General features: G+C 42.5%; 1 protein-coding gene across 27 annotated transcripts in view; it reads right to left on the reverse strand.

Moving 5' to 3' along the window:
• PHLDB2 (pleckstrin homology like domain family B member 2) overlaps window positions 1-24,028 on the reverse strand; it is a 220,310-nt gene that overhangs the window by 101,699 nt on the left and 94,583 nt on the right. For 23 of the 27 annotated variants that reach the window (XM_032349463.1, XM_032349431.1, XM_032349348.1 and 20 more), the window contains one exon: window positions 12,216-12,332. The exons of 1 other annotated variant lie outside the window; for it this stretch is intronic. In XM_032349463.1, the coding sequence (XP_032205354.1) occupies window positions 12,216-12,321 (106 nt within the window). In that variant the 5' untranslated portion in view covers window positions 12,322-12,332. Of the gene's footprint in view, window positions 1-1,291; window positions 1,615-12,215; window positions 12,333-24,028 lie in introns of those variants that run through there. 3 more of the 27 variants (XM_032349342.1, XM_032349333.1, XM_032349408.1) reach the window with 2 other exon arrangements.

The raw sequence follows: 24,028 nt of genomic DNA on the forward strand, positions 1-24,028 counted from the left end.
GCAACTCTAGAGGTTTATTTATCCCAAATCCAGCTACTCTGTTGCTATCCTACCAGGAAGCAAGAATTCAAGTGTACTCAGGGCAAAAGTTTAACCCTCTGAAACTGAACTTCATTTGGATCTCTCCCAGCTGAACTCCGATAATGTCTGAATCTCAGGGACGGATCTCAAACACCTCAATTAAGCCAAACTAGGATGCTTCAAGTTACACTCCAATACTTGAAAGAAAGTATCTGCAACTTACGCATTTCTAGAATGAAGGGAAATATGGCTGACAAAAAAACTTATACTGAAAGGAATCCACATTTGTGCAACTCCTCTCCGAGTTCCACTCCCAGGCGCGTTTGGCAGTGACTAGTCTTGCATTCTAGAACTCTTGAGAGCTACTTCAGAGCTGCACAAGGAAGACTTCTAGGGATCAGGGCAGGGCGAGCCAAGAGTATTTCCAGCCCCCAGCAAGTCTACCAACTTAAAAGGCTGCAGGCAGAGTTCCTTCTTTTACATAAGAAAGGTAGATGCGCCGGCTTTGGAAGCCGGCTGGACTTCAGAAGCTCTAGCAAACAGGACACCTCTACCGTGGAAGGGACAGCCTGTCAGCCTTTTAATTTCCTGGCGGTGGCGGGAGTTAGCCAGGTCCTCAGCGCTTCAATAAGTGATGACTGCTAGTGCTAAGTTACTGAAAGCACCAGCAAACATTTCAGCTGCGCCTCAGCCCTGCCCGACGCGGGCTGAAACGGGGGTTCAGAAAATTCCCCAACGCCTGCAGCCTCTATCTCTTGGGGTACAGAGACCGCCATATCACAAACTTTGGGGGATCCAAAGCCAAGTCGGAATCTGAGGTTCTGCGCGGCTCAAACTTGTGAGCCGCACTCTTGAAACAGTGGAATCACAGAAGGGCAGCTAGCCAGATATTTGGGGGTAGGAAGGGGTCGTTTCCGAATCCCATGCCCCACACCATCCAGCGGCAGACCTTCTCTTTCCTCCGCGCACCGCGACAAAGCAGCTTTCCACCGCAGATCCCAATCCCTCTCTCGTCGGTCATTCCAGAGTTCTGGGCAAAAGTTGCCTCCGGTCCCCCCAGATCTCGCCCGTTCCTTACAATCGCTTCGTGAGATTTCCCCCTATCCCGACACTCCCTCCCCAGGATGCTCGCCAGTAGGGTCCAGTCACCACCCGGGGTTCAGGCCCCCCAAAGCTGCTCGGCCAGGTTTCCGCTAACCCCAGTCCGGGCTTTTGTCCCCAGAGCCTGCAAGAGGAGCAAAGCAACTCCGCGTCCCCGGCACCCACTCACCGTCTCATCTTTCCTCGAGCTGCGGCTCTCCAGCGGCCCCGTCGCCCTCTCGCCTGGCCCCCGGCCCCTGCCCTCCCTCCGGCCCCCGGCCCCCGGCCCCCGACCCCCGATATCCGGCCCCGTGCGGGGCCCAGACGCAGCTCCAGCCGCAACCGTCCGGCCACTCCGGACTCGCCGTGCGCAGTCAGCGCGCCCCTCCTGGGCCCGGGCGGCCACTGCCTCCTCTCCGCCCCCAACCCTTCGCCGCGCAACCGGCGGCGACCAACTCGGCGCGGGGGAGGCAGCGCCCCCGGGGAGCGGCCCCGACGCCCGCAGCCGGCGCGCCCCACCCCTCCCGGCCCGCCGCCGCCCCCTCCTCACCTGGCGCGTCGGCACTGCCGGGTCTCCGCGGCCAGGGCGGGAAGGCGCGCTCGGTGCGCCGCGGCACCCTGCGCGGTCCCCCTCCCGCCGCGGTGGTGAGCTCCGCGCTCCTCCGTTCTGTGCCCCGGCCCCTGCGCAACCACCGCGCGGGGCACCCAGCGAAATGGGGCAGTAAGTCAGAGAGCCGCCCAGCTCACGGCGGTTTACAGTTAGGGCTTTTACTACCGCTGGAGGAGCCCGACTGTTCGCCCCATCACCCCGCGCCAGTCCGCAAAGCCGCCTTTACAGCAGCGCACTGGAGACGTTTGTGGCAGGCTTTCCTTTTCCTTTTCTTTTTTTCCCCTTCCCTTCGCTTCCTTTCCTTTTCTTTTCTTTATTCTTTTCGTTCCTTTCTTCTTCTTCTTTCTTTCTTTTTCTTTTTTTTTTTTTTACGGTCTGGAAGAAGGGCGGGAGGGTACACGTCCTCCGGTGATGATTTCCTCACCCGCTGTGGAGTTTCTACTGGGAAACTCCAGGTGGCCACGCCTCACCTGCTCCCGACGGCTCGCCCGGGGGCAGGTACCTGACGCGTCAGAAAAGCAGCTGCGTAAAATCTGTGGGGCACGGCCTCAGCTAGGGGCTGAGGATTTGGAACTAACTCATTCTGACTTCCCTTCGGTCATTTTTTGAAAGTCTGTTTTCCAAAGTTTTTTTTTTTTTTTTTTTCTTTTTTTCTTTTTGAGTTGCTGCAAGCAGTGAAAAGAAGGCTGGTGTGAACGTCCTCCAAAGGATGCTTCCGAGGAAGACAACGAAGCGGACCCAGGGCAGTCCGCAGTGCATCTGGGCACGCGGGAATGTGAGCCTCTGCCAAATTCTGAGCCCGTCTCTGGGGTTACGAAGATGAAGGCCCTCAGCCTTCAAGGAAGCCTCAGCAGCAGGGAAGAGAGTACCATGAACTGTGGACTCTTAAACATATGCTCAGTATGGCTTTGGGGAAGCTGCTTTAGCTCCCAGTGACATTTTCTTCATCTACAAGTGTAGTAATAATGATACTGATGTTGGAAGTCGGATAATAAGCTTTTGGATAATGTAGGCAAGGGATCTGTCACCGTAAGTGTCCTAGTAGTCATTCAACAAATGGCTTATTTCATGGAATTTTCATTCATGCAGGTGAAAGCCTGGTTTCTAATTTCAGGGAGAAGCTCATCTATGAACTGCTTGCTGTTTTATAGGCCTTTTTTTTTTTTTTTTCTTTCCTCTCCTGGCTCTCTGCTGCACAGAAACATACAGGGGTCATTCCAACCAGTAAGTGCTCTAGCAGATCTCTCTTCTCTCACATCATCAATTTTCTCCCTTTATTGCCTCATCTCCTTCAACATAAAATCATGTTATGTGTCCCATCTTAAAAACAAAAAACTCCCTCTTGAATCCACTTCCCCCACCAGCCACTTGTCTTTTTTTTTTTTTTTTTTTTTTAGCTCGGCTACAGCAAAATGCCTTTTAAATATGTTGAGAAAAGCTGTCTCCAGGTTCTGTCCTCTCATTACTCCAGCCAGGCTTTTGCTTTGCCCATGTCACCAGTCCTCTTCTTATGGAGATCAAACTCCCGAATCAAAAGGTCTCTCAGTCTTTACCCCACTTGAGCTATCAGCTGATAGCTGATCATTTTCTCCTCCTGGAAATGAGTTTGACATCCACCACATCTTATTTTCACGGTTTTGTTCCTAACCTTTGCTTCTTGTCAGTCTTCCTTGCTGGTCCCTTTTCTTCTCCCGGCCTCTGAGCAGTGGAGTGAGTACCCGAGGTTCAGACTTTGGTTCTCTTGTCTATCCACACTCACTCCCATGGTGAGTTCATCCTGTTTGTGGCAGTAATTACCACCTGTATGGTAATGACTCTGAAATCTTACCTCCGGCTGGGCCATCTCCCCTGAACTTCAGGCTTCAGGCAAGGCCCACTTGGATGCTTATGGGGCTCCTCCCACTTAACATTCCCAAACTTGAAATCCTGAAATTCCTCCCTCCACCTCCCTGACCCTTTGGGGGTCCTGTCCCAACTGAAGTCTGACTCATATCAGGCCTAAAACCTTGGTGTTATCCTTGACCTTTCTATTTCTCTTGCATTTCAAATCCAATCCATCAGGAAATCCTTTTAGCTCTACTTTCACAATGAGTCCAAAATTCGACTACTTACCACCTCCACTCTTATCACCACCCAGGAGTAATCTACCATCATGTCTTCACTTTGATTACCCTCACCCTGTTTCTACTTTTGCCCGCCCTGTGGGCTCTCCTCCACACAGCGGCCAGAGCAATTCCTTTAAACATTATGGCAACTTGTATCACCCCATCCTCGAAACCCTCAGTGACAACAAAAGCCAGAGTTCCTAGAATGACCCAGAAAGACAATACATGATCTGCCCTTCTCTGACTTCAGCTCCTACTTCCCCCACCTCACTCACTTAGCTCCTGCCACCAGGGCCTCCTCAGTATTCCTAGACTGGTTTCCTGGACAGGTATACTTCCATCTCAGGGCCTTTATGCTGGCCTCTCTGCCTGGATTTGTCCCCTCCCCCAGCCACCGTGCTCCCTCACTCCCTCACTTCCTTCAAGACCCTGTTCAAATGTCACCGTGTGCCTCAGGCCTACCCTGACTACTCTAATTAATATTAAACATGTGTTCTTCATACCAGTAAGCTTTCTTTATTCTTTTATTGACAGAATTTTTACCTTTTATAATATTATAAAATGTACTTTCAGAATTATATTTATTGTCTGACTCTCCTCACTAGAGTGTAAATTCTGTGCAGGCAGGGATTTCTGTCTGTTCTCTCCAGTGACACATCCCCAGTGCCCCTGAATGATGCCTGGCTTGTAGTATAAATGATGGCTTTGACCCAGAGCACTATGGTTGCAAACATTTTCTTGCCCAGAATGATGCCACTCAACCAGACAGACGTTTTAGAGACAAGTTGTTCTCCCCCAAAGGGTCTGAAGAGTATGTCTACCAACACAGCACACCTAGAATGACAGTATTTAACAACATGCGTGTCTGAGAAAAAATAGCTAACGTTCACTCAGAGCAACAATTGCTGTATATACTAAGTGCTCTCCCAAATATATTACAATGTTAGTTTATTCCTCTAACAACCCTGTCAGGTAAGTACTATTATTACTAACAACCCTCTGAGGTAAGTATTATTATTACTCCCATTTTATGACTGAAAAAAATGAGGCACAGAGGAGTTAATGGTCACTCAGTTAATAAGTTTGGGTGGAATCGGAATATTCACAGAGGCAGGATGGTGTTAGGGTCCATACTCTTAAATACTGCCCTCTGTCTCTTGTTTGGGTAGGATGATATGTCAGAGAAGTTTCTGGATAAAGATTAATTCATAATCACCGGGCAAAAAAAAAAAAAGTGATCCTCATTGGCCTCTTCTCACTGTCTTATTTTATTTGTTGACATTTTGGTCTCTTTGACTTCAGCCAAGCTCCTTAAAGGCAAGAGGGATCATTGTATTCATATTTGTGTGAACCATACTCTAAGACTCAATACTACTCGACACTTGATACTCACTTGGAAGGGGCTCAAAGATGATTCATTCAATGTGACATTTTATAAAGTGACTAAAGCCACCAACGCTTCTCACTCCTGCTGCATTGGTGTGATTTTCAGTAGCTGGCATAATGCCACAAGGGCCTGGAGATGAAGAGGTCCCCACGAAACCACAAAGCTTAAACTACATGTTAAATGCAGACCTCAGGTATCTTCAAATGTGGAGAAGGAACTCAAAATGTAACACTTGTTATTATGTAATAAGTATTATTACCAGAATTTCTTTTTAGTTATGATGATATTTAAAGAGAAAAAAAAAGAGCTCTTTCCTTTCACTTTTTCCATGTCCTAGGTTCTTTACAACAAAGTCCCCTCTTTAATCCCAGGCCAGAGCCACACCTCACTCTCTCTCTCTGCCTTTTTCTATTGTCCACTAGGATACTGGGTTGTAAACTACCCCCTTCTCTAGGATCTGTAGTGGATACCATACCCAATCTTACTTTGCTATATCCTCCCCTCACATAGGAAAAGGAGAAATGTTGCACAAAGTTATATTATAAGTTACTTATGGATCATTCCATTTGGACTTAATTTTGCTATGGTACCCTCTCATTAACAAAGACCAGTTGGACTTGATTAACTCGTGTCCTGAATCTGCACATCTCTTCGTCTCTCTGTAGTGATAGCTTAACACATGTTTGTAGCTATTAACTTGGGCCATCCTCAACCCCAGTCCAATTATTTGTACTGACGTTCTCTTTAATAACATGCCTATATAAAGAACCAAGATGTTTTTATTTGCAGAGTGCAGTGGAAAGATCACTGAATGGGAGTCAGACAGACCTGGGTTTAAACCCTGACTCAACCCTGTTGGAATGTGTTATTTACTTTTATTGAAAAACAAATTTCTTTCCTGAAAAAATGAGACTAATAACACCCAACTCATATTTTAATGAATGAATGTGATAAGGGCACCATGCTTTTGATAGGAGACAGCTAGCACACAGGGAGCATTTGAAAGTATAGGGTTTTTTTCCTTTTCAAAAAATAAAAGTGCTTTATATTCAAGGTATATAACATGATTATTTGATGGTCATACAGATAATGAAAGGATTACTACAGGCAAACTAACAAACACATCTTGTCACATAGCTACCTTATTTGTGAGGGGGTAAGAACACCAGAAATCTACCTTTTTATCAACTGTCCAATATTCAATACAATATTATTAACTATAGTCAGCCTGCTACACCTTAGATCTACAGACTTATTTATACTTTAACTTTAACTCCATACTCTTTGGCCAACATCTCCCCATGTTCCCCACCTCCCTGTCTCTGGTTATCTCCTTTCTGCTCTCTGCTTCTCTGTAATCAACTCTTTGTAGATTCCACATATAAGTGAGATAATGCAGGTTTTTTTCTTTCTGTGTCTGGTGTATTTCACTCAGCATGAAGTCCTGACCAAAAGAGAAATTTCCAACCTAATTTACCTTCTCTTGTGGAACTGTTGTCAATGACATCAAGCCTTTCGTTTGTACTATCCTATGTTAAGTTGGGTTCCCCACCATAAACTCATTTTAGAATTTAGTACTAGGATACATTTTCTCTCTCTTAAAAAGTCGATGTTCTTTCATTTCTTAGAAAAGGTATTTCATCTATTTTCACAGTGGATTTGCATTCGTCGTTAAGGAGAATATGTAAACCCATGTTTCCCTTTGTATCCTGGTTGCCAGGAAGCTCAAAGTCATTAAATGATTGTATCATGGAAATAAAGATTTTGTTTTCTACTACTTTTTTTTTTTTTTTACATCTTTGATGTATTTTTATTCCAATAACCTTACTGGATATTTGGACTTTACTCTGTGTTCTCAAATATGTTTTTAAATATATGAAGTATACACAACACATTGGCTCTTCAAATTAATGCCATAAAATTAACCAAAGCTAAGGTGGGAATTTATCCCTGCGTACGGCTTTATGTTCAAACTATTAAGATTGCTTCTCCGATTATGAGAGTAATCTAAATACACATGGACCATCTGATTAATTTCTGCATCAGATGTTCTCTTTCAGCCCTGTCTCCGACCTTGTCTGTGAGTTTGTACTGGAATCAGGCAGGAAAAGGATGCTGGGTGTGTGTGTGTGTGTGTGTGTGTGAGAGAGAGAGAGACAGAGACAGAGAGAAAGAGAGAGACTTTAGATTAACCTATCCCAGCAGTGCTTATCAGGCCCATTTTTCTAATCATTCAAAGAGCCTGAATTGGTCGACTTTTCCTGCATGACAGCCTTGGGTTTTCTTTGTAGCTTATCTGCCCATCACAGAGAACAGCAGTACCCCTATGAACACCGCTCCTGCGTAATGCAGGGAGCTTAGCCTGTCTGCCTCTCCCCTTTGTGTTCCCTTTCATCTGACTCTCACCATTTCACCAGTTATCTCATTCCTTGACTTCAAATTCCTTCATGACATGTTAGGCTATGGTATGCTATATAATATGATTGGACAGGATATAGCGTACTTCTCTGAGCCTGTTGGATAGGGATAAGGGCTCAGACTGATGTGTTGGATCTAGACAGACCTCGCTGCTCTAGAGACTTCTGCCAACTCAGAGCAGCAGACGGGATTCAGCACATGAGGAATGTTAAACACGAAGGCAAATTTACTAAGCATCTACTGTGTTCCACATGATATGCCTGGATGAGTGGAAGATAGAGCTAAAATAAATAATTTATTATGTGGCTCTAGATAAGAAGTTTACTGCCAAGCAGGAAACTGTAACATGGTAAAATACAATAAAACATACTGTAAAAAAGTGATACAAGTGGGTTCAGGGAAGGGTTTCTCTCTACCCAGTGAGTCTATCAAGGAAGACAACACATGTGATCTTTCTATGGAGAAAGGTCCCTTCTAGACAGAAGAGAGAGCATTCATAAAGAAGCCCAGGCGGACTAGAGAAGCAGGGCATCCCACACGGATGGAAGCATGAGAGACGACACGGGGGAGTTGGGGCCAGCTATGCGGGGGAGGGGAAGAATAGGGCTTTGAATTTTAGATTTCATGTCTAATACCATTTTAGTTAGGTCATTTCCTTGCTCTAAACTTGCACTGGCTCCTCCTTGCTGGACAAATACAGGAAGAGCCGGCGGCTGTGTAGGAAGTGGACACTGATTATATGGGGCTGGATGAAAGAGAAAGATGAGCTCCAGCCACAGAGTTTGAAGACTCCAGTAAAGCCATAGGATTCTCTTTCCTCACATGTTAAGCAAAGCTGTCAATCCGAGTCAAGGCTGCGCAGTCGCATATTCACTAAAGGCTCAGTCAAGACACCAAATCTCTCTGTCCACTCCTCACTGCCATTCTTTTCCTCGGGTTAGGATGATTCCATAGTTACAGATCAAAAGAGGCTCACAGAAATGAGAACAGGTACCTTTGGGCTGTTGGGCCAAGTGTTGGACTGGAAATTCAATGCTTTAATATTCCAGGGAGCCAGCTGTGTCACCGGGGGTTTGGGGCTACTCACTTGACCTTTTTTATAATGTTTTACATTATGGGGATAATTGCACTGTTTCTCTCGGGGGGGAGTTAAGAAAGCTAATGAAAACATTTGTGTTTAGAACTCAACGCTGGCTAGAGATTGAGTGTCAGCACTCGGGAAGTTGTATGTGGTTGTTTGAGGCATTTAGTTCTGAGATACAGATAGCCATGTTTATGACTAAGATACAGATAGTTTATGTTTATGACTAAGACAGTTCTTCTAGAGTCATTTGAATTTCTGGCTTTTGCCAAGAACCAAGTTTACATGAGTTACAGTTATGCCTAAAGAAGATGGTATTCCTTTGCTCTTTCTCAAACAGGAACCAAAAGAAACTCTATTTAAAAGGTCTTTCTCTGATTGTTCAAGAGGTTGATTCCTGATATTGGTCTTGTATTTATAAGATTGACATAAGAATCTCCAGAACTTGAACATGAGTTGATGAATATATTGTGCCTCTAGTAAGTAATATTACAGCTCATTTTATAAAAGTCTTATCAACCCCATACAGTACAAGAGAAAACTTACATACTTTGAAATGAATTTGCCAGTCAAGAAGGCAAATGTCGATACTTTCAAAGGGTTCATTTCTCTCCCCCTATCCCAAGCCTGCTGGCAGAAAAGTAGCTCTTCCTCTGTTTCCTCTACGAAAAAGCCTGGATAAAGTTTGAGGATCCCCAACAGCAGGAGTGCTGGTGGGGGGAAATCACCTAAGTGCTCCCCATTCCTCTTGTCCATTCACACTGATAGGCATCAAGACAAACCCTGATGTGATTTATTGTTTTCCTATTACACACGCTAGTTTTTTCCCCCATCCCATCTGGCTTGTGAAGTTCATCAAAGTGACTACCCAGGTGGAAAATTCCTTACACAGTCAGTTTTGAAGGATCCATATGGATGGAGAGCAACATTACCCCTAATTAATAACTCATTGATAATTAGATCTCAAAAGAAAGTTTTAGCTCTAATGAGCTATTAGCATTTCAGGTTAAATTCTCTAGGACTCCATAAATAGTTGAATGCTTCGATTCTATTGGAAATATCAACCTCTCTTTTTCTATTCCAGCTGTCACAGTCCTTAGTACGAGAAAGAAGAGAGTTGAGGGGTACACAAGAAGGAAGGTGGTGATGACATACTGTACACCTTTACAGGGAGTCCCTTGGGCACAGCAGACCCGGTGTCCCCAAATCATCATTTCCTTATTCCACGTATATCCCTCAACCCTCCTCCTTTTTATAGTCCATAATTAAATGAAAAGTCACCCCTTACATTCAGTCATCCAATCCCCCCAGTCTGGAAAATGTCTTCAGTCTTATTTCCCCAACCCCTGTTACTAATCCATTGCCAAACCAGATCATCTTTACCTCTTAAATGTCTGTCAGTAGATCTCTTTTCTCCATTCCCTTTACCTTCATTGATCTCCTGGTATTCTTAACTTCACTCCTAGAGAAGGAGCCCAGGAGCAAGCCCGGGGCATAGGGAAGATATGATTTCATTGGACCTGAAGCTAGAGAGACAGTGGTGTGTGTTTGGCAAGGCTCACCCAAGGCAAAGGAAGATGGAAAGAGTTTAAAGGGAAAGCTAAGATACACAGTTCAGAAAGAGAGAAAGTATCAAATCCAAGACCCTTTGTATTTGGGCAGGAGAAGGGATGAGGTTATGGGGCTATCACTGAGGGATTACTCAGTATTTGAAGTTTGCACTTAGGGCAGGAACATCATGGCCCAGTGGGACAGGTGTAGGCAGACATTGGAATTGTAAGCTTCCAAATCAAGCTGCCAGTCTCAAAAGCACTCACCTAAAATTCATAATTATTTCATTTGTCCTTTTTCCCACTAGGTCCCCACTAGAATCCCAAGCTTTGAAATCAGGGACTCCTCCACGTGAATCACCATTATACGACCTGGGCTTCCCATAGTATTTCAGACATGGTAGACACATTGTGTACTTATTGAGAACAGCATGAACTGGTATTGAATACTGAAAATCTAATCTCATCACCTCAGTGCTTAAGAATTCCTTAGTGACTCCATCAAGACATTAGGCTAAAATAAATCCAGAACCCTCAGCTTCTCATTAAGCAAATAAACAGAAAACAAACCATTTGGTTAGGTCAGATTATTTTCCTAGCGGGTAGCTTGACCATTTCCTACCCCCCATCCTGCAGGGAGGGCTGCTTTCAATCTCAGTACACTACTTGTGGCTTTTTGCATGCGTCATACTCATTCTTTCTTAATAAGCAGCAATAGTTCAGGAAACATACTTTCCAGAAAGCTTTTCCCAACTTTATCCCTGGCCTTGGTCAAGTAAGAAGGCAGTGATGGTTAATTTTGTGCCAGCTTTGCTAGGCTATGGTGCCAGGTTGTTTAGATGTCGCTATGAAGTTTTATTTTTGGGGGGGGGGACTATGATTAACATTTAAATCAATAGACTTTGAGTAAAGCAATTGCTGTCTATAATGTGATTAGATCTCATACAATCGTAGAGAATTTAAGAGCAAAGATTGAGGTTTCCCAAGGAAGAAGAAATTCTCCTCAAGTCTATAGCATAGAAACATTGACTGGATTTCTAGCCTGTGACCAGCCCTACATACCTGCTAAGCTTCACAACGGTAGGTGACAATTCTGTAAAATCAATCCATCAATCTCTCCCCACCCCACCCATATATATGTATATATGTGTATATATACAGAGAGAGATTGTGGTTCTTTGGAGAACCTAGACTGATACAGAAACTTTCTATTTTACCTCCTATGTCTAGGACTTTGCAGAATGAGTCAATGAAAAATTAAATCTACCATGAAATCACCCTCCCTTCACAGAAGAGGACTTGGTAGTGCAGTCATGTATCAGCTCATGGTAGGGAAATACTAGTGAGGTTAACTGACACGTGGTCCCCAGCATATCCCTCAGTAGCCCTTTCCCTGTCCTGGCCCATGACTTGATCATCTGAGGCAGAATCAAAAATAATGAGGAAAATAGACATTTTTTGAGTCCCCTCATTCTGTTTTGAATATGGGGGAATACATTACAAAGATTTCAACAGCCACTACCAGCCCTGTGATGGGAATGCTGCGTGGGACCTCTGCCCTCCTGGAAGGAGTCAGCAAAATCTGCTGCTCCTCTAAGAGAGCCTAAAAGACGGGACACCTTTCTCTGTGCATCCCGTCTCAGCTTTTTCTGTGTTGGCTTTAATTTTTGAATGACCGAGGAGTCACTGAAAAAGACCTCTCCACACCAGCTACTTTGGCCTGCTTGTCATTCTAACCTCTGGTCTAAACAGACCTCAACATGTCTTCAGTGAGGTAAGTAAGCACAGGGCTGAAGCTCTAGGCAAAGATTGCCAGCCTGCACAGATTTTTCTCGTGCTTGCTGGACTCTTGAATTTATGCTGGAAAATGGCAGATCATTCCTAGTAGGTATGACGGAGAGCAGGTACTGGTGAATATTTATTGACAATCTCCATCAATGACGTGCACACTGAGAGTTCTTACCGGTAGCCATTTTGTCAGCTCCCTCCTGCTCAGGCTCCTCTCTCTGGGTATTGCCTTCCTCCATCAGGAACTTCTGCTGAATCTCAGAAGAGAAACTGGGATCCATGCCGGCCTGTACTTGGTGAGAAAAGAAAAGTACCATGACTGGGAAGTCAAGGCAACCTCTGAAAACTGAAGGTCAACAGAGCTAACATATGGGGAACATGAGTGGCTGTTGAATTTGAAAAACAGACATCCTGGATCATCTTCTAATCCCACTGCAGGCTACCCTTTAGAATGACAGATTTAAACCCCATCACCAGCAACAGCACACTTTGACAGTGGGGGGAGGAGGGAGGGAGCCTGGGTGGCTCAGTTGTCAGTTGGTTAGGTGTCTGCCTTCAGCACAGGTCATGATCTCAGGATCCTGGGATAGAGCTCCCGTCAGGTTCCCTGTTCAGCAGGAAGTCTGTTTCTCCTTCTCCCTGTGCCCCTCCCCCTGCTCATGCGCTTTCTCTCTCTCTCTCATTCTCAGTCTTTCTCAAATAAATAAATAAAATCCTTAAAACACACACACACACACACACACACACACACACACACACACACACCCCTCTTTGGGTAGAATTGTTACAGATTTAAAAAAACAGATGCCAGCAAACAAGCATGGCCAATATTTAGACAGAACAGTCAGTTTCTCAACATAGTTGTCCCAGCTTGGGTTTTGTTGTTTCCTATTTTCTATTTTTCATCCCATGCTTTGCCAACCATCCTATTAGGTACTTAGTCTTTATTATATCTTTTAACTTTTACAAAATATCATATTATAGAGAAGGGAACCAATGTCTTTGTTCTTAAGAGCTCCCCAAGGAGCTCTTGACTTTAAGTCATGTCTTTCTCAACTCTCATGAGTCCAATTTTCTCTGCAGACTCAGAGGTGTCCCAGGAGGTGATGTGGTCCCACCGTCATGTAAGGGATCCAATTTATTGTGCACCTGCTATGCCAAATATTTCTCATCTAATTTTCACAGTGGCTCTAAGACTAAGTATTACCATTCCCATTTCACAGATGAGAGACCTAACACTTAGGACAAATAAAAGAGTTATTAAAAGTCAATAATGCATGTTACTTTGTAAGATAACAGCCCTCAGCTACTATTAAGATGCTGAAAGAGTATTGGGTTTTGTTTAAATTATTCTTGGTATATTAAGGAGAATGGATTTTAAGAACTAGAGGCAGAAAGACCAGTTGGAGGTCTATGCAATATTTCTAGGAAGAGACATTAAGAAACTAAAGTAGGGCATTTGTTTAAGATAACAAGGTTCAGACTGTGAGATACATATAGATCTAGAAATAGGCATAGGCATATATATATATATATATATATATATATATATATATATATAATCAGCACAAGATAACTCAAGATGATTTATTGGTACTGGAAGAAAGGTATGGGAGAGTATGGTGTGATTTTGGTAGCTGATAGATGATGATGCCATTATCTAAGAATGGAAATACTGGAAGTGGAGCAGATGTAGAGTGAGGAAGGGAATTCAGTTTTGGATGTGTTGATTTGGAATATGTCAGTAAAGCATCCAGGCAAAGTGCAGGGTAGAGATCATGGCTAGAGGTGGAAATTTGGAGGGTCAGATCATGAGAAGCTTTGCTTCTTCTCAAAATAGTCAAGTTAAGCTGGCTCATATGTTGAGAGAAGATAAAGAGGGAAATGGTAAAGATCTAGAAGGGAGGGAGATGAAGTGATGAGCAAGGTTGTGGGAGAGAGAGTAAGGACTGTGTCAAGAACCAGCTGGAGGATTGGCCTTGACTAGAAGAAGTGCTCCTCCTTTCAACAGAGTTCATAGAGGAAAGGTGATGAGGACAATGCCTACATAGATCAATGACCAGGGCCAGAAGCATTAAAAGCTGAGGATTTTTACATGATGAGGGCCTCATGATTATCAGGGAAGTACAAGACCAAGTCTCCCATGGAGAGTCCATCAGCTTGAACATTTTCGTAGGAGATAAATGCTGAAACATAGTCTTCCAAAGTTATATTAAAAAGAAGCTTGGGGGCGTCTGGATGGCTCAGTGGGTTGGGGCCTCTGCCTTCGGCTCAGGTCATGATCCCGGGGTCCTGGGATTGAGCCCCGCATCAGGCTCTTTGCTCCGCTGGGAGCCTGCTTCCTCCCCTCTCTCTGCCTGCCTCTCTGCCTAGTTGTGATCTCTCTCTGTCAAATAAATAAAATATTTAAAAAAAAAAAGCTTGAAAAACTTTGTGCCACAAATAATGCCATCAAGAAAGGGAAAAGACAACCCACAGAATGGTAGAGAATATTTGCAAATCATACATCTGATAAGGAACATGTAATCTGGAATGTCAAAGGATTCTTAAAAATCAAAATGGTCACAGGATCTGAATTTCTCCAGAAAAGATATACAAATAGCCACTCAGCAGATGAAAAGATGCTGAACATCATTAATCATTAGGGAAAAACATGTCAATACCACAATGGGATACCACTTTCTACCCATGGGGGTGGCTTTAATAAAAAGACAGATAATAACAAGTGTTGGACAGGATACACGCAAGGAGCTTCTGGAAAAGCAAAATGCCACTTTGGAAAACAATGTGGCAGTTTCTCAAATGATTAAACATGGAGTTGCTGTAAGTTCCAACAATTCTACTTATAAGTGTATACCCAAAAGAAATGAAAACATATATTCACACATGACTTGCATACCAATGTCTGTATCACTATTATTCATAAGAAACAAAAAGCAGAAACAACCCACATGTCCTCCAACAGGTGAATGGATAAATGAAATGTGGTAGATCTATATAATGGGATATTACTTGGCAATAAAAAAGAAAGGATGCTCCAACACAGACAAACCTTGAAAATATTATGCTGAGTGAAAAAATCCAGTCACAAAAGACCACATCTTATATGATATGATTCTATTTGTATAGAATGTCCAGAACAGGCAAGTCTATAAAGACAGAAAGTAGACTGGAGCTGGCTCTGGGGAAAAGGTCGGGGAGGAATAGGAAGTGACTGATAATGGGTATAAAGTTTATTTTTGGGGTTGGGGCACCTGGGTGGCTCAGTGGGTTAAAGCCTCTGCCTTTGGCTCAGGTCATGATCCCAGGGTCCTGGGATGGAGCCCCACATCGGGCTCTCGGCTCAGAAGGGAGCCTGCTTCCTCCTCTCTCTCTCTGCCTGCCTCTCTGCCTACTTGTGATCTCTGTCTGTCAGATAAATGAATAAAATCTAAAAAAAAAAAAGTTTATTTTTGGGGTTAACAGAAATGTTCTAAAATTAGATTGTGGAACATTCTGCGAATACATTTAAAAAACCATTGAAGTCTATACTTTAAATGGATGAATTGTATGGTATAGGAATTAAATCTCAGTAATTTGTTAAAAAAAAAAAAAAAGAAGAAGCTCTGGGTCTGAGGAAAGGACTATGGACAGAGGCAGGAGCTAAGGAACACCTCTGAAGACCAGATAATGATAATAATAGCCATTACGTTTGAGGATTCACAAGCCAAGCATCATGCTAAGGGTTTCACTTACATTATCTCTTTTAATCTTTGCCACAAACACACATATATATTAGGTACTTTTCCATTATTTTGCAGACAATACAATTGAAGTTCAGAAAAATGTAAGGAACTTGTTCAAGGTTAATAGCAAGAAAGAAACAGAGACAAAATATATAGACCTAGAGGGACGCCTGGGTGGCTCAGCTGGTTAAGCACCTGCCTTCGGCTTGGGCCCAGGTAGTGATCTCAGGGTCCTGGGATAGAGTCCTGCATTGGGTTTCTTCTTCAGCAGGGAGCTTGCTTCTCCCTCTGCCTGCTGCTCCCCCTGCTTGTGCTCTCTCTCTCTGACAAATGAATAAAATATTTAAAAAAAAAAAAAAAAAAAAAAAGGTCTTGGGTGCCTGGGTAGCTCAGTGGGTTAAACCTCTGCCTTTAGCTCAGGTGATGATCTCAGGGTCCTGGGATAGAGTCCTGTATCAGTCTCTCTGCTCAGCAGGGAGCCAGCTTCCCCACCCCCTCCACCCCCCACCTGCCTCTCTGCCTACTTGTGATCTCTGTCTGTCAAATAAAAAAAATATATATTGAGAGAAGAACCACATGGTCCTCTCAATTGATGCAGAAAAAGCATTTGACAAAGTCCAGCATCCGTTCCTGATTAAAACGCTTCAAAGTATAGGGATAGAGGGAACATTCCTGAACTTCAAAAAATCTATCTATGAAAGACCCACAGCAAATATCAACCTCAATGGGAAAAAGCTTGCAGCCTTCCCGCTGAGAACAGAAACACGACAAGGATGTCCACTCTCACCACTCTTGTTCAACATAGTATTAGAAGTCCTAGCAAAAGCAATCAAACAACAAAGAGAAATAAAAGGTATCCAAATTGGCAGTGAAGAAGTCAAACTCTCTCTCTTCGCAGATGGCATGATTCTTTATATGGAAAACCCCCAAAGACTCCACCCCCAAACTACTAGAACTCATACAGCAATTCAGTAACTTGGCAGGATACAAAGTCAATGTACAGAAATCAGTGGCTTTCTTATACACTAACAATGAAAATACAGAAAGGGAAATTAGAGAATCGATTCCATTTACTATAGCACCAAGAGCCATAAGATACCTGGGAATAAACCTAACCAAAGAGGTAAAGGATCTATACTCAAGGAACTACAGAACACTCATGAAAGAAATTGAAGAAGACACAAAAAGATGGAATACCATTCCATGCTCTTGGATTGGAAGAATAAACATTGTTAAAATGTCTATACTGCCTAGAGCAATCTATACTTTCAATGCCATTCCAATCAAAATTCCACTGGTATTCTTCAAAGAGCTGGAGCAAATAATCCTAAAATTTGTATGGAATCAGAAGAGACCCTGAATTGCTAAGGAAATGTTGAAAAACAAAAATAAAACTGGCGACAACACGTTACCTGATTTCAAGCTTTACTACAAAGCTGTAATCACCAAGACAGCATGGTACTGGCATAAAAACAGACACATAGACCAGTGGAACAGAGTAGAGAGCCAGATATGGACCCTTAACTCTATGGTCAAATAATCTTCAACAAAACAGGAAAAAATGTACAGTGGAAAAAAGTCTCTTCAATAAATGGTGCTGGGAAAACTGGACAGCTATATGTAGAAGAATGAAACTCAACCAATTTCTTACACCGTACACAAAGATAAACTCAAAATGGATAAAAGACCTCAACGTGAGACAAGAACCCATCAGAATCCTAGAGGAGAACATAGGTAGTAACTTCTTCGATATCAGCCACAGCAACTTCTTTCAAGATATGTCTCCAAAGGCAAAGGAAACAAAAGTGAAAATGAACTTTTGGGACTTCATCAAGATCAAAAGCTTCTGCACAGCAAAGGAAACAGTCAACAAAACAAAGAGGCAAGCCACAGAATGGGAGAAGATATTTGCAAATGACAGTACAGACAAAAGGTTGGTATCCAGAATCTATAAAGAACTCCTCAAACTCAACACACACAAAACAGATAATCATATCAAAAAATGGGCAGAAGATATGAACAGGCACTTCTCCAATGAAGACATACAAATGGCTATCAGACACATGAAAAAATGTTCATCATCACTAGCCATCAGGGATATTCAAATCAAAACCACATTGAGATACCACCTTACACCAGTTAGAATGGCCAAAATTAGCAAGACAGGAAACAACATGTGTTGGAGAGGATATGGAGAAAGGGGAACCCTCTTGCACTGTTGGTGGGAGTGCAGGTTGGTGCAGCCACTTTGGAGAACAATGTGGAGATTCCTCAAGAAATTAAAAATAGAGCTTCCTTATGACCCTGCAATTGCACTACTGGGTATTTACCCCAAAGATACAGATGTGAAAAGAAGGGCCATCTGTACCCCAATGTTTATAGCAGCAATGGCCATGGTCGCCAAACTGTGGAAAAAACCAAGATGCCATTCAACGGATGAATGGGTAAGGAAGATGTGGTCCATATACACTATGGAGTATTATGCCTCCATCAGAAAGAATGAATACCCAACTTTTGTAGCAACATGGTCGGGACTGGAAGAGATGATGCTGAGTAAAATAAGTCAAGCAGAGAAAGTCAATTATCATATGGTTTCACTTATTTGTGGAGCATGACAAATAGCATGGAGGACATGGGGAGTTAGAGAGGAGAAGGGAGTTGGGGGAAATTGGAAGGGGAGGTGAACCATGAGAGACTATGGACTCTGAAAAATAACCTGAGGGTCTTGAAGGGGTGGGGGGTGGGAGGTTGGGGGAACAAGGTGGTGGGTATTAGGGAGGGCACGTATTGCATGGAGCACTGGGTGTGGGGCAAAAAAAATGAATATTGTTAAGCTGGAAAGAAATTTAAAAAAATAAAAATAAAAAAATTATTAAAAAAATAAAAGGTCTTAATATATCTATATCTATATCTATATCTATATCTATATCTATATCTATATCTATCTATATCTATATGTATCTAGGTCTGTGTCAGTCTGGAGCTTCTTTTTAAAATCCCTGTTCTATGCTGTTTCCCACAAGACTTGCCATTCCACTCAAATTCAACTTTCTAGGTTCAGCACAAACGCCTTTAGGCCAACCTCTTCTCCCCTGGCACTCCCACAGCACCTTGTGGGAGCACTCCACCAATCTGAGAGTAGTAGACAGTGTTTTCATTTCTGCATCCACACCAAGTGTTGTAAAATAAATGTGTCAGTAAGGAAGAGTTGTAGAATAAACATATCCACAAATTAGGTCTGTCCTAACCTCGTTCGCACTCAGGAGTCTTAGGAGCAGGACCACTACGTTGGACCGAGTGGTTTCCTGAGGTGTGGAACACTGAGAGATAAAGGAGCCAAGAGAGAATGTGTCTCTCCAGTCCCCTCTACTCTGAGAGGTTGTGAGTGAGAAGAAAAGAACAGAAGCTAATCTCAACTCTTAGGGAAACCGTGCTCTTACCTACTTGCCTTTCAAGATGCTTCTCTCAGGTTTTGAGATCTTGATGCTACCTCTCAACTTTCCTCACCGATTTTACTGCTGATATAGCTAAAGTAGTTCTTGGCATGGGGTAAGGGCTGAAGAAATTGTATCTTGTTTTTCCACTCCTTTCACTGTCCTCCCTCCTGTCCCCGCTTGGCACTCCTCAAGTCTTAACTATTCACATACAGAGCTCTAGTGTAGAGCAGGGTAACTGGAAAAGCAAACAAAACATACTCATCTAGTTCAATGTCTTCTGTGCTGGGCAATTGTAGCAAAATGCTGGGAACCATTGAAACGGGGACCCTGAGTGTCTCCTGAGGAAACTATGGTATCTCTTCACATATATTCCAGCACTGCTTTCTTTATGATGTGAGAAGAGCAGGAGAAAAATACTTACGATAAAATATCTCAATGCTTATGTGGGCTGCCACTGCGCCAGACATCGTGCTGAAGTTTTCACAGACATCATGTAGTCTAATTTATTGGGGGTGGGTTTGTCATCTGACACATGAGAGAATAGAAGGTAGAAGAGAAGGATGAACTTTTCCAAGGTCAAAAAGTCAGTCAGCGGAGAGGGCCGCTGGGGACTCCGAAGGTCTGTGGGACTAAAGGTCTGTGGGACTCCGAAGAAGGGTCTCTCCATCTCTCCGTTGCCCCCACCTCCCACAACCTTTCTTCTAAAAAATACATATTTTATTTCCTTATTTAAAAGAGAGAGAGAGAGTGAGAGAGAGAGAGAGAGCACAAACACAGAAGCAGTGGAAAGAGAAGGAAAGCAGGCTTCCCACTGAGCAGGGAGCCCAATGTGGGGCTCAATCCCAGGACCCCAGGATCATGACCTGAGCCGAAGGCAGATGCTTAACTGACTGAGACACCTAGGTGCCCCCTCAATAACCTTTCTGTTGTCACCAAGCTCCCTCTCATGGAGACTGCTCTGCTAAGAACAGTGGAGGAACATGACTCTAATATGCAAATACTTTTGCAAGCAATCATCCAATGTCAATGCAAAAAATATGGATTAAGTATTTGAAAACAATATCCAACACCACATTAAGAAAATACATACCATGACCAAATGAGGTTTATTTCATAAATGCAAGGATGATTCAGTATTAGGAAATCTAGTAATATAAACAGCAAATCAGTAAATGTAAGAGGAATAAGTATGTGATCATCCCCTGTATATATTAAAAAAAAGCCTTTGACAAAACTTCCTGATAAAAACACTCAAGAAAATAAGATTCGAAGCATATTTCCTAAACAGAATACCTCATTCCTAAAATCAGCATTGTACATAATGAGGAAATACTAGAGACACTTCCACTAAGATTAGGAAAGAGTCAAGAATGCTTACTAGGTCTACTAATCTTACTATCTCTACCACTACTGCTGAACATTGTTCTAGAGGTCTTAGCCAGTACAATTTAAAAGGGAAGAACAATAGGAGGTACAGGAATGGGAAAAGAAGAGAAACTATTTTCAGATGATATGATAGTTTACTCAGAGAACCTGAGAAAATCAGAGAACCTGAGACAATCAACAATAAACTAACACAAACAACAAAATAAATGTTAACTCATTAGTGCCAATTTTAGTTTTGCTAGTTTTAGAATAACTTCAAGCTTCAGAAAAGCTGCAAGAACACAGAGGGTATTTTTGCCGATTTTTCCTGGAACCATTTGTATTAAGTTTTGAACATGGTGCCCATCACATAACCCATCAAACAAGGACATTTATTAGAGACTCATGATATCAGGATCAAAATCAAGAAATTATCATTGACACTAGCATTGAATTTACAAACTCCTTTCAAGTTTAATTGCTTGTCCCAACAGTATTCTTTGTCGGAGCTAAACTAGGACCATGTATTGCATTTAGTGGTTTTATCTTTTTAGGATTTTTTTTTTCCCCCCAGTCTGGAAAATTGTAGCGCAGGCTGCCTTTCATAGACTAATTCACCCTCACTCCCATCCCCTCAGTGCCAGGGGTGTTGGAAAAGGCCAGAACTGACCACAACCAAAACCCATCCTGCCGGACATATAAAATGAACAGTTGCTTTAGTGTGTAGAGAGAAGCGTGGAAGTGATCCATGCTTTTATCTCCTTTTATTTTTCCCATAAAAGTTTTAAAGCAGGCTGTAAAAGTGGAAATAGAGTAAGCCATTCACTCTTAGCTGAGTTCTTCCTTGATGCAATGTTCACAGGAAAAAATTGTTTTCTTTCCAAAATGGTTCTAGGACAATCTCTCTTAGGTTAGATTTAACAAGACATCTCTTAGGTTGTGTATTCTCAGGTCTGATTAGTTTCCAGGTAAATCTCAGGTAAGGAGACTTTTCTTAGATTAAATTTGAAATAGGCCCACAGAGAATACAATTGTTCCCACTGTGTTAGATATGAGTTCTAGGCAAGTTAAAAAAACAAAACAAAACATTTGAATCTAACTTTGTTTCAAAGTTCTGTTGGAAATTCTTGGAAATCTGTTAGATCACCACTAATCCCATGGAATGATAATTCAAATTTCTTTACATGTAGAGCATACAGCTACGTTTCCATAATTATATTTTTATTTTTCTGATATATATATATATATAATATATATGATATCATTAGCTTTCATCAATTACCTAAAGGCTTTTGAAAGCATAACAGGTATATAGGTAACCATACAGCTGTGTTTGTTTGAAGAATCTTTGTCCTCGTTAATTTACCCAGATATGTTATTGGATATTCCTTATTTTTTGGGTCCAGACAATTGCTTGAGCCAGTGTCAATGATCATGGGGAAAGCTCCCAGGTTTGTTTGTTTGTTTGTTTGTTTTTTTAACAGAGTGAAGAAACTTTTTTTTTTTTTTTAAGATTTTATTTATTTATTTGACAGACAGAGATCACAAGTAGGCAGAGAAGCAGGCAGAGAGAGAGGAGGAAGCCGGCTCCCTGCTGAGCAGAGACTTGGATGTGGGGCTTGATCCCAGGACCCTGAGATCATGACCTGAGCCGAAGGCAGAGACTTTAACCCACTGAGCCACCCAGGTGCCCCAGCTCCCAGGTTTTTATAGCAAATTCTAGATTTCCTTGAGTGCCTGGGATCTATACCTTTCAAAGCCACCTCAGTGAAAGAATTTTTGAATGTTGATATTCTATTATCTCATCTCCTTGGTGGCAGAATAACACCTCCTAACACCCACTATTTTTTTTTTTTTTTGCTACCTTTTTTTTGTGGGGGCCATTTTTTCTCAGAACAGGTTGGAAGGAAAGGGAGGGATTATGGATTATGCAAAGGGCGAAATTCCTCTTCCTAGTTGTCTGTAGACAAGGCCACCCTACGGAACTTTAAAAAATACAGATTCCTTAATACCAGCCCAGACTTTCTAATCAGAATCTGTAGAGGTGGATCCAGTAAAATTTATTCTTTTAAAATTTTTAAAAAAGATTTTTAAATTTATTTTAGAGAAAGAGTGCATGCTCATAGGTGGGAAGGGTAGAGGGAGAGGGAGAGAAAGTTTTAAGCAGGGCTCCATCTCATGACTCTGAGATCAAGATCTGAGCCAAAAACAAGAGTTGGATGTTTAATTTATTGTGCCAGCCAAGTGCCCCAATAATATGTATTTTTTTCTTACGAAATTTCTCAAGAGATTCTTCCTTGACTAGCATTGAGAAGTTGTGTTCTACACATAGCGCTAACAGAATGATCCCTAAAAAAAAACTTATAAGAGGCTGGAAAACGATGCTGTTGATAGCCTCTTCTTAGCAAGCCATGGCTCATGGTAGCAGATGCATTAAAGGAAACATCTATTTAAGTTTGTTTAATCCAGTATTTCTCAAATTTATTTGCATATAGAACATATCTTTTTTTTTTTGATACAACGCATCATTCTGCCTCCTCCAAAAGCACAAATTTTGTGAAATGTTGTTATGGAAAATACAACTCACCGTGTCACCCCTTTTCATTAACAAAATCAGCAGCTCTGATGTATGGCAACTTGGCAATGCATGTAACTATAACTGCATCTCACCTAAGAGAGATTGTCCTGGAACCACTTTGGAAAGGAGACGAATTTTTCCTCTGAACATTTATCAGGACTGTTATATAAGGGTTTCTAAGGCCTTTATGCTGAGTATTATTCTCTGGCGCTTCCTGTGCTCATTCCTAAACATCAGATGTTAAAAAAATAACAATAGTTATTAAAATTAGTATGCCCTGGTGGGCACCTGGGTGACTCAGTCTGTGAAGCATCTGCCTTGTGCTCAGGTCATGATCCTGGTGTCCGGGGATCAAGTCCCGAGGTGGCCGGGGTTGGGGGGGAAGGGGGGGGGAACAGTCCCTGCCCAGCAGGGAGCCTGGTTCTCTCTCTCTCTCCCTCTGCCCTTCCCCACCACTCATTCTCTCTCTCAAATACAAAATTAAATTTTTTAAAAAAATTAGTATGCATTAACTGCCTCATATGTGCTAAGCTCTGTCCCAAGTACTTTGCAGGCATTATATCATTTAATCTATAACCCTACGGTGTAGGTTTTATTATTGTAACAATGTCATAACAGGACACCAAGGTACAGAGAGATTAAGTAGCTAAATCTAAGAAAATACACACTTAGTTAAGTAGTGAAGCCTGTATCACAGATGTTAAATCCAGGTGTTCAGACGCTGAGCCTACAGAATCAAGCACACGTTATTTTGCTTGCTCATGAGTCATTGGTCTTCCGCTACCTCTTCCTTCTCGACAGCCTCATCCTGCCAAAGCTTCACCCTGTCCATGGCTTTCTGAGTCCTTCCACCAACCAACTCTTGTTCTCTTCTCTGGACCAT

The sequence above is a fragment of the Mustela erminea genome, chromosome 1 (assembly GCF_009829155.1).
Source record: "Mustela erminea isolate mMusErm1 chromosome 1, mMusErm1.Pri, whole genome shotgun sequence".
In the NCBI taxonomy this organism is placed as follows: domain Eukaryota; kingdom Metazoa; phylum Chordata; class Mammalia; order Carnivora; family Mustelidae; genus Mustela; species Mustela erminea.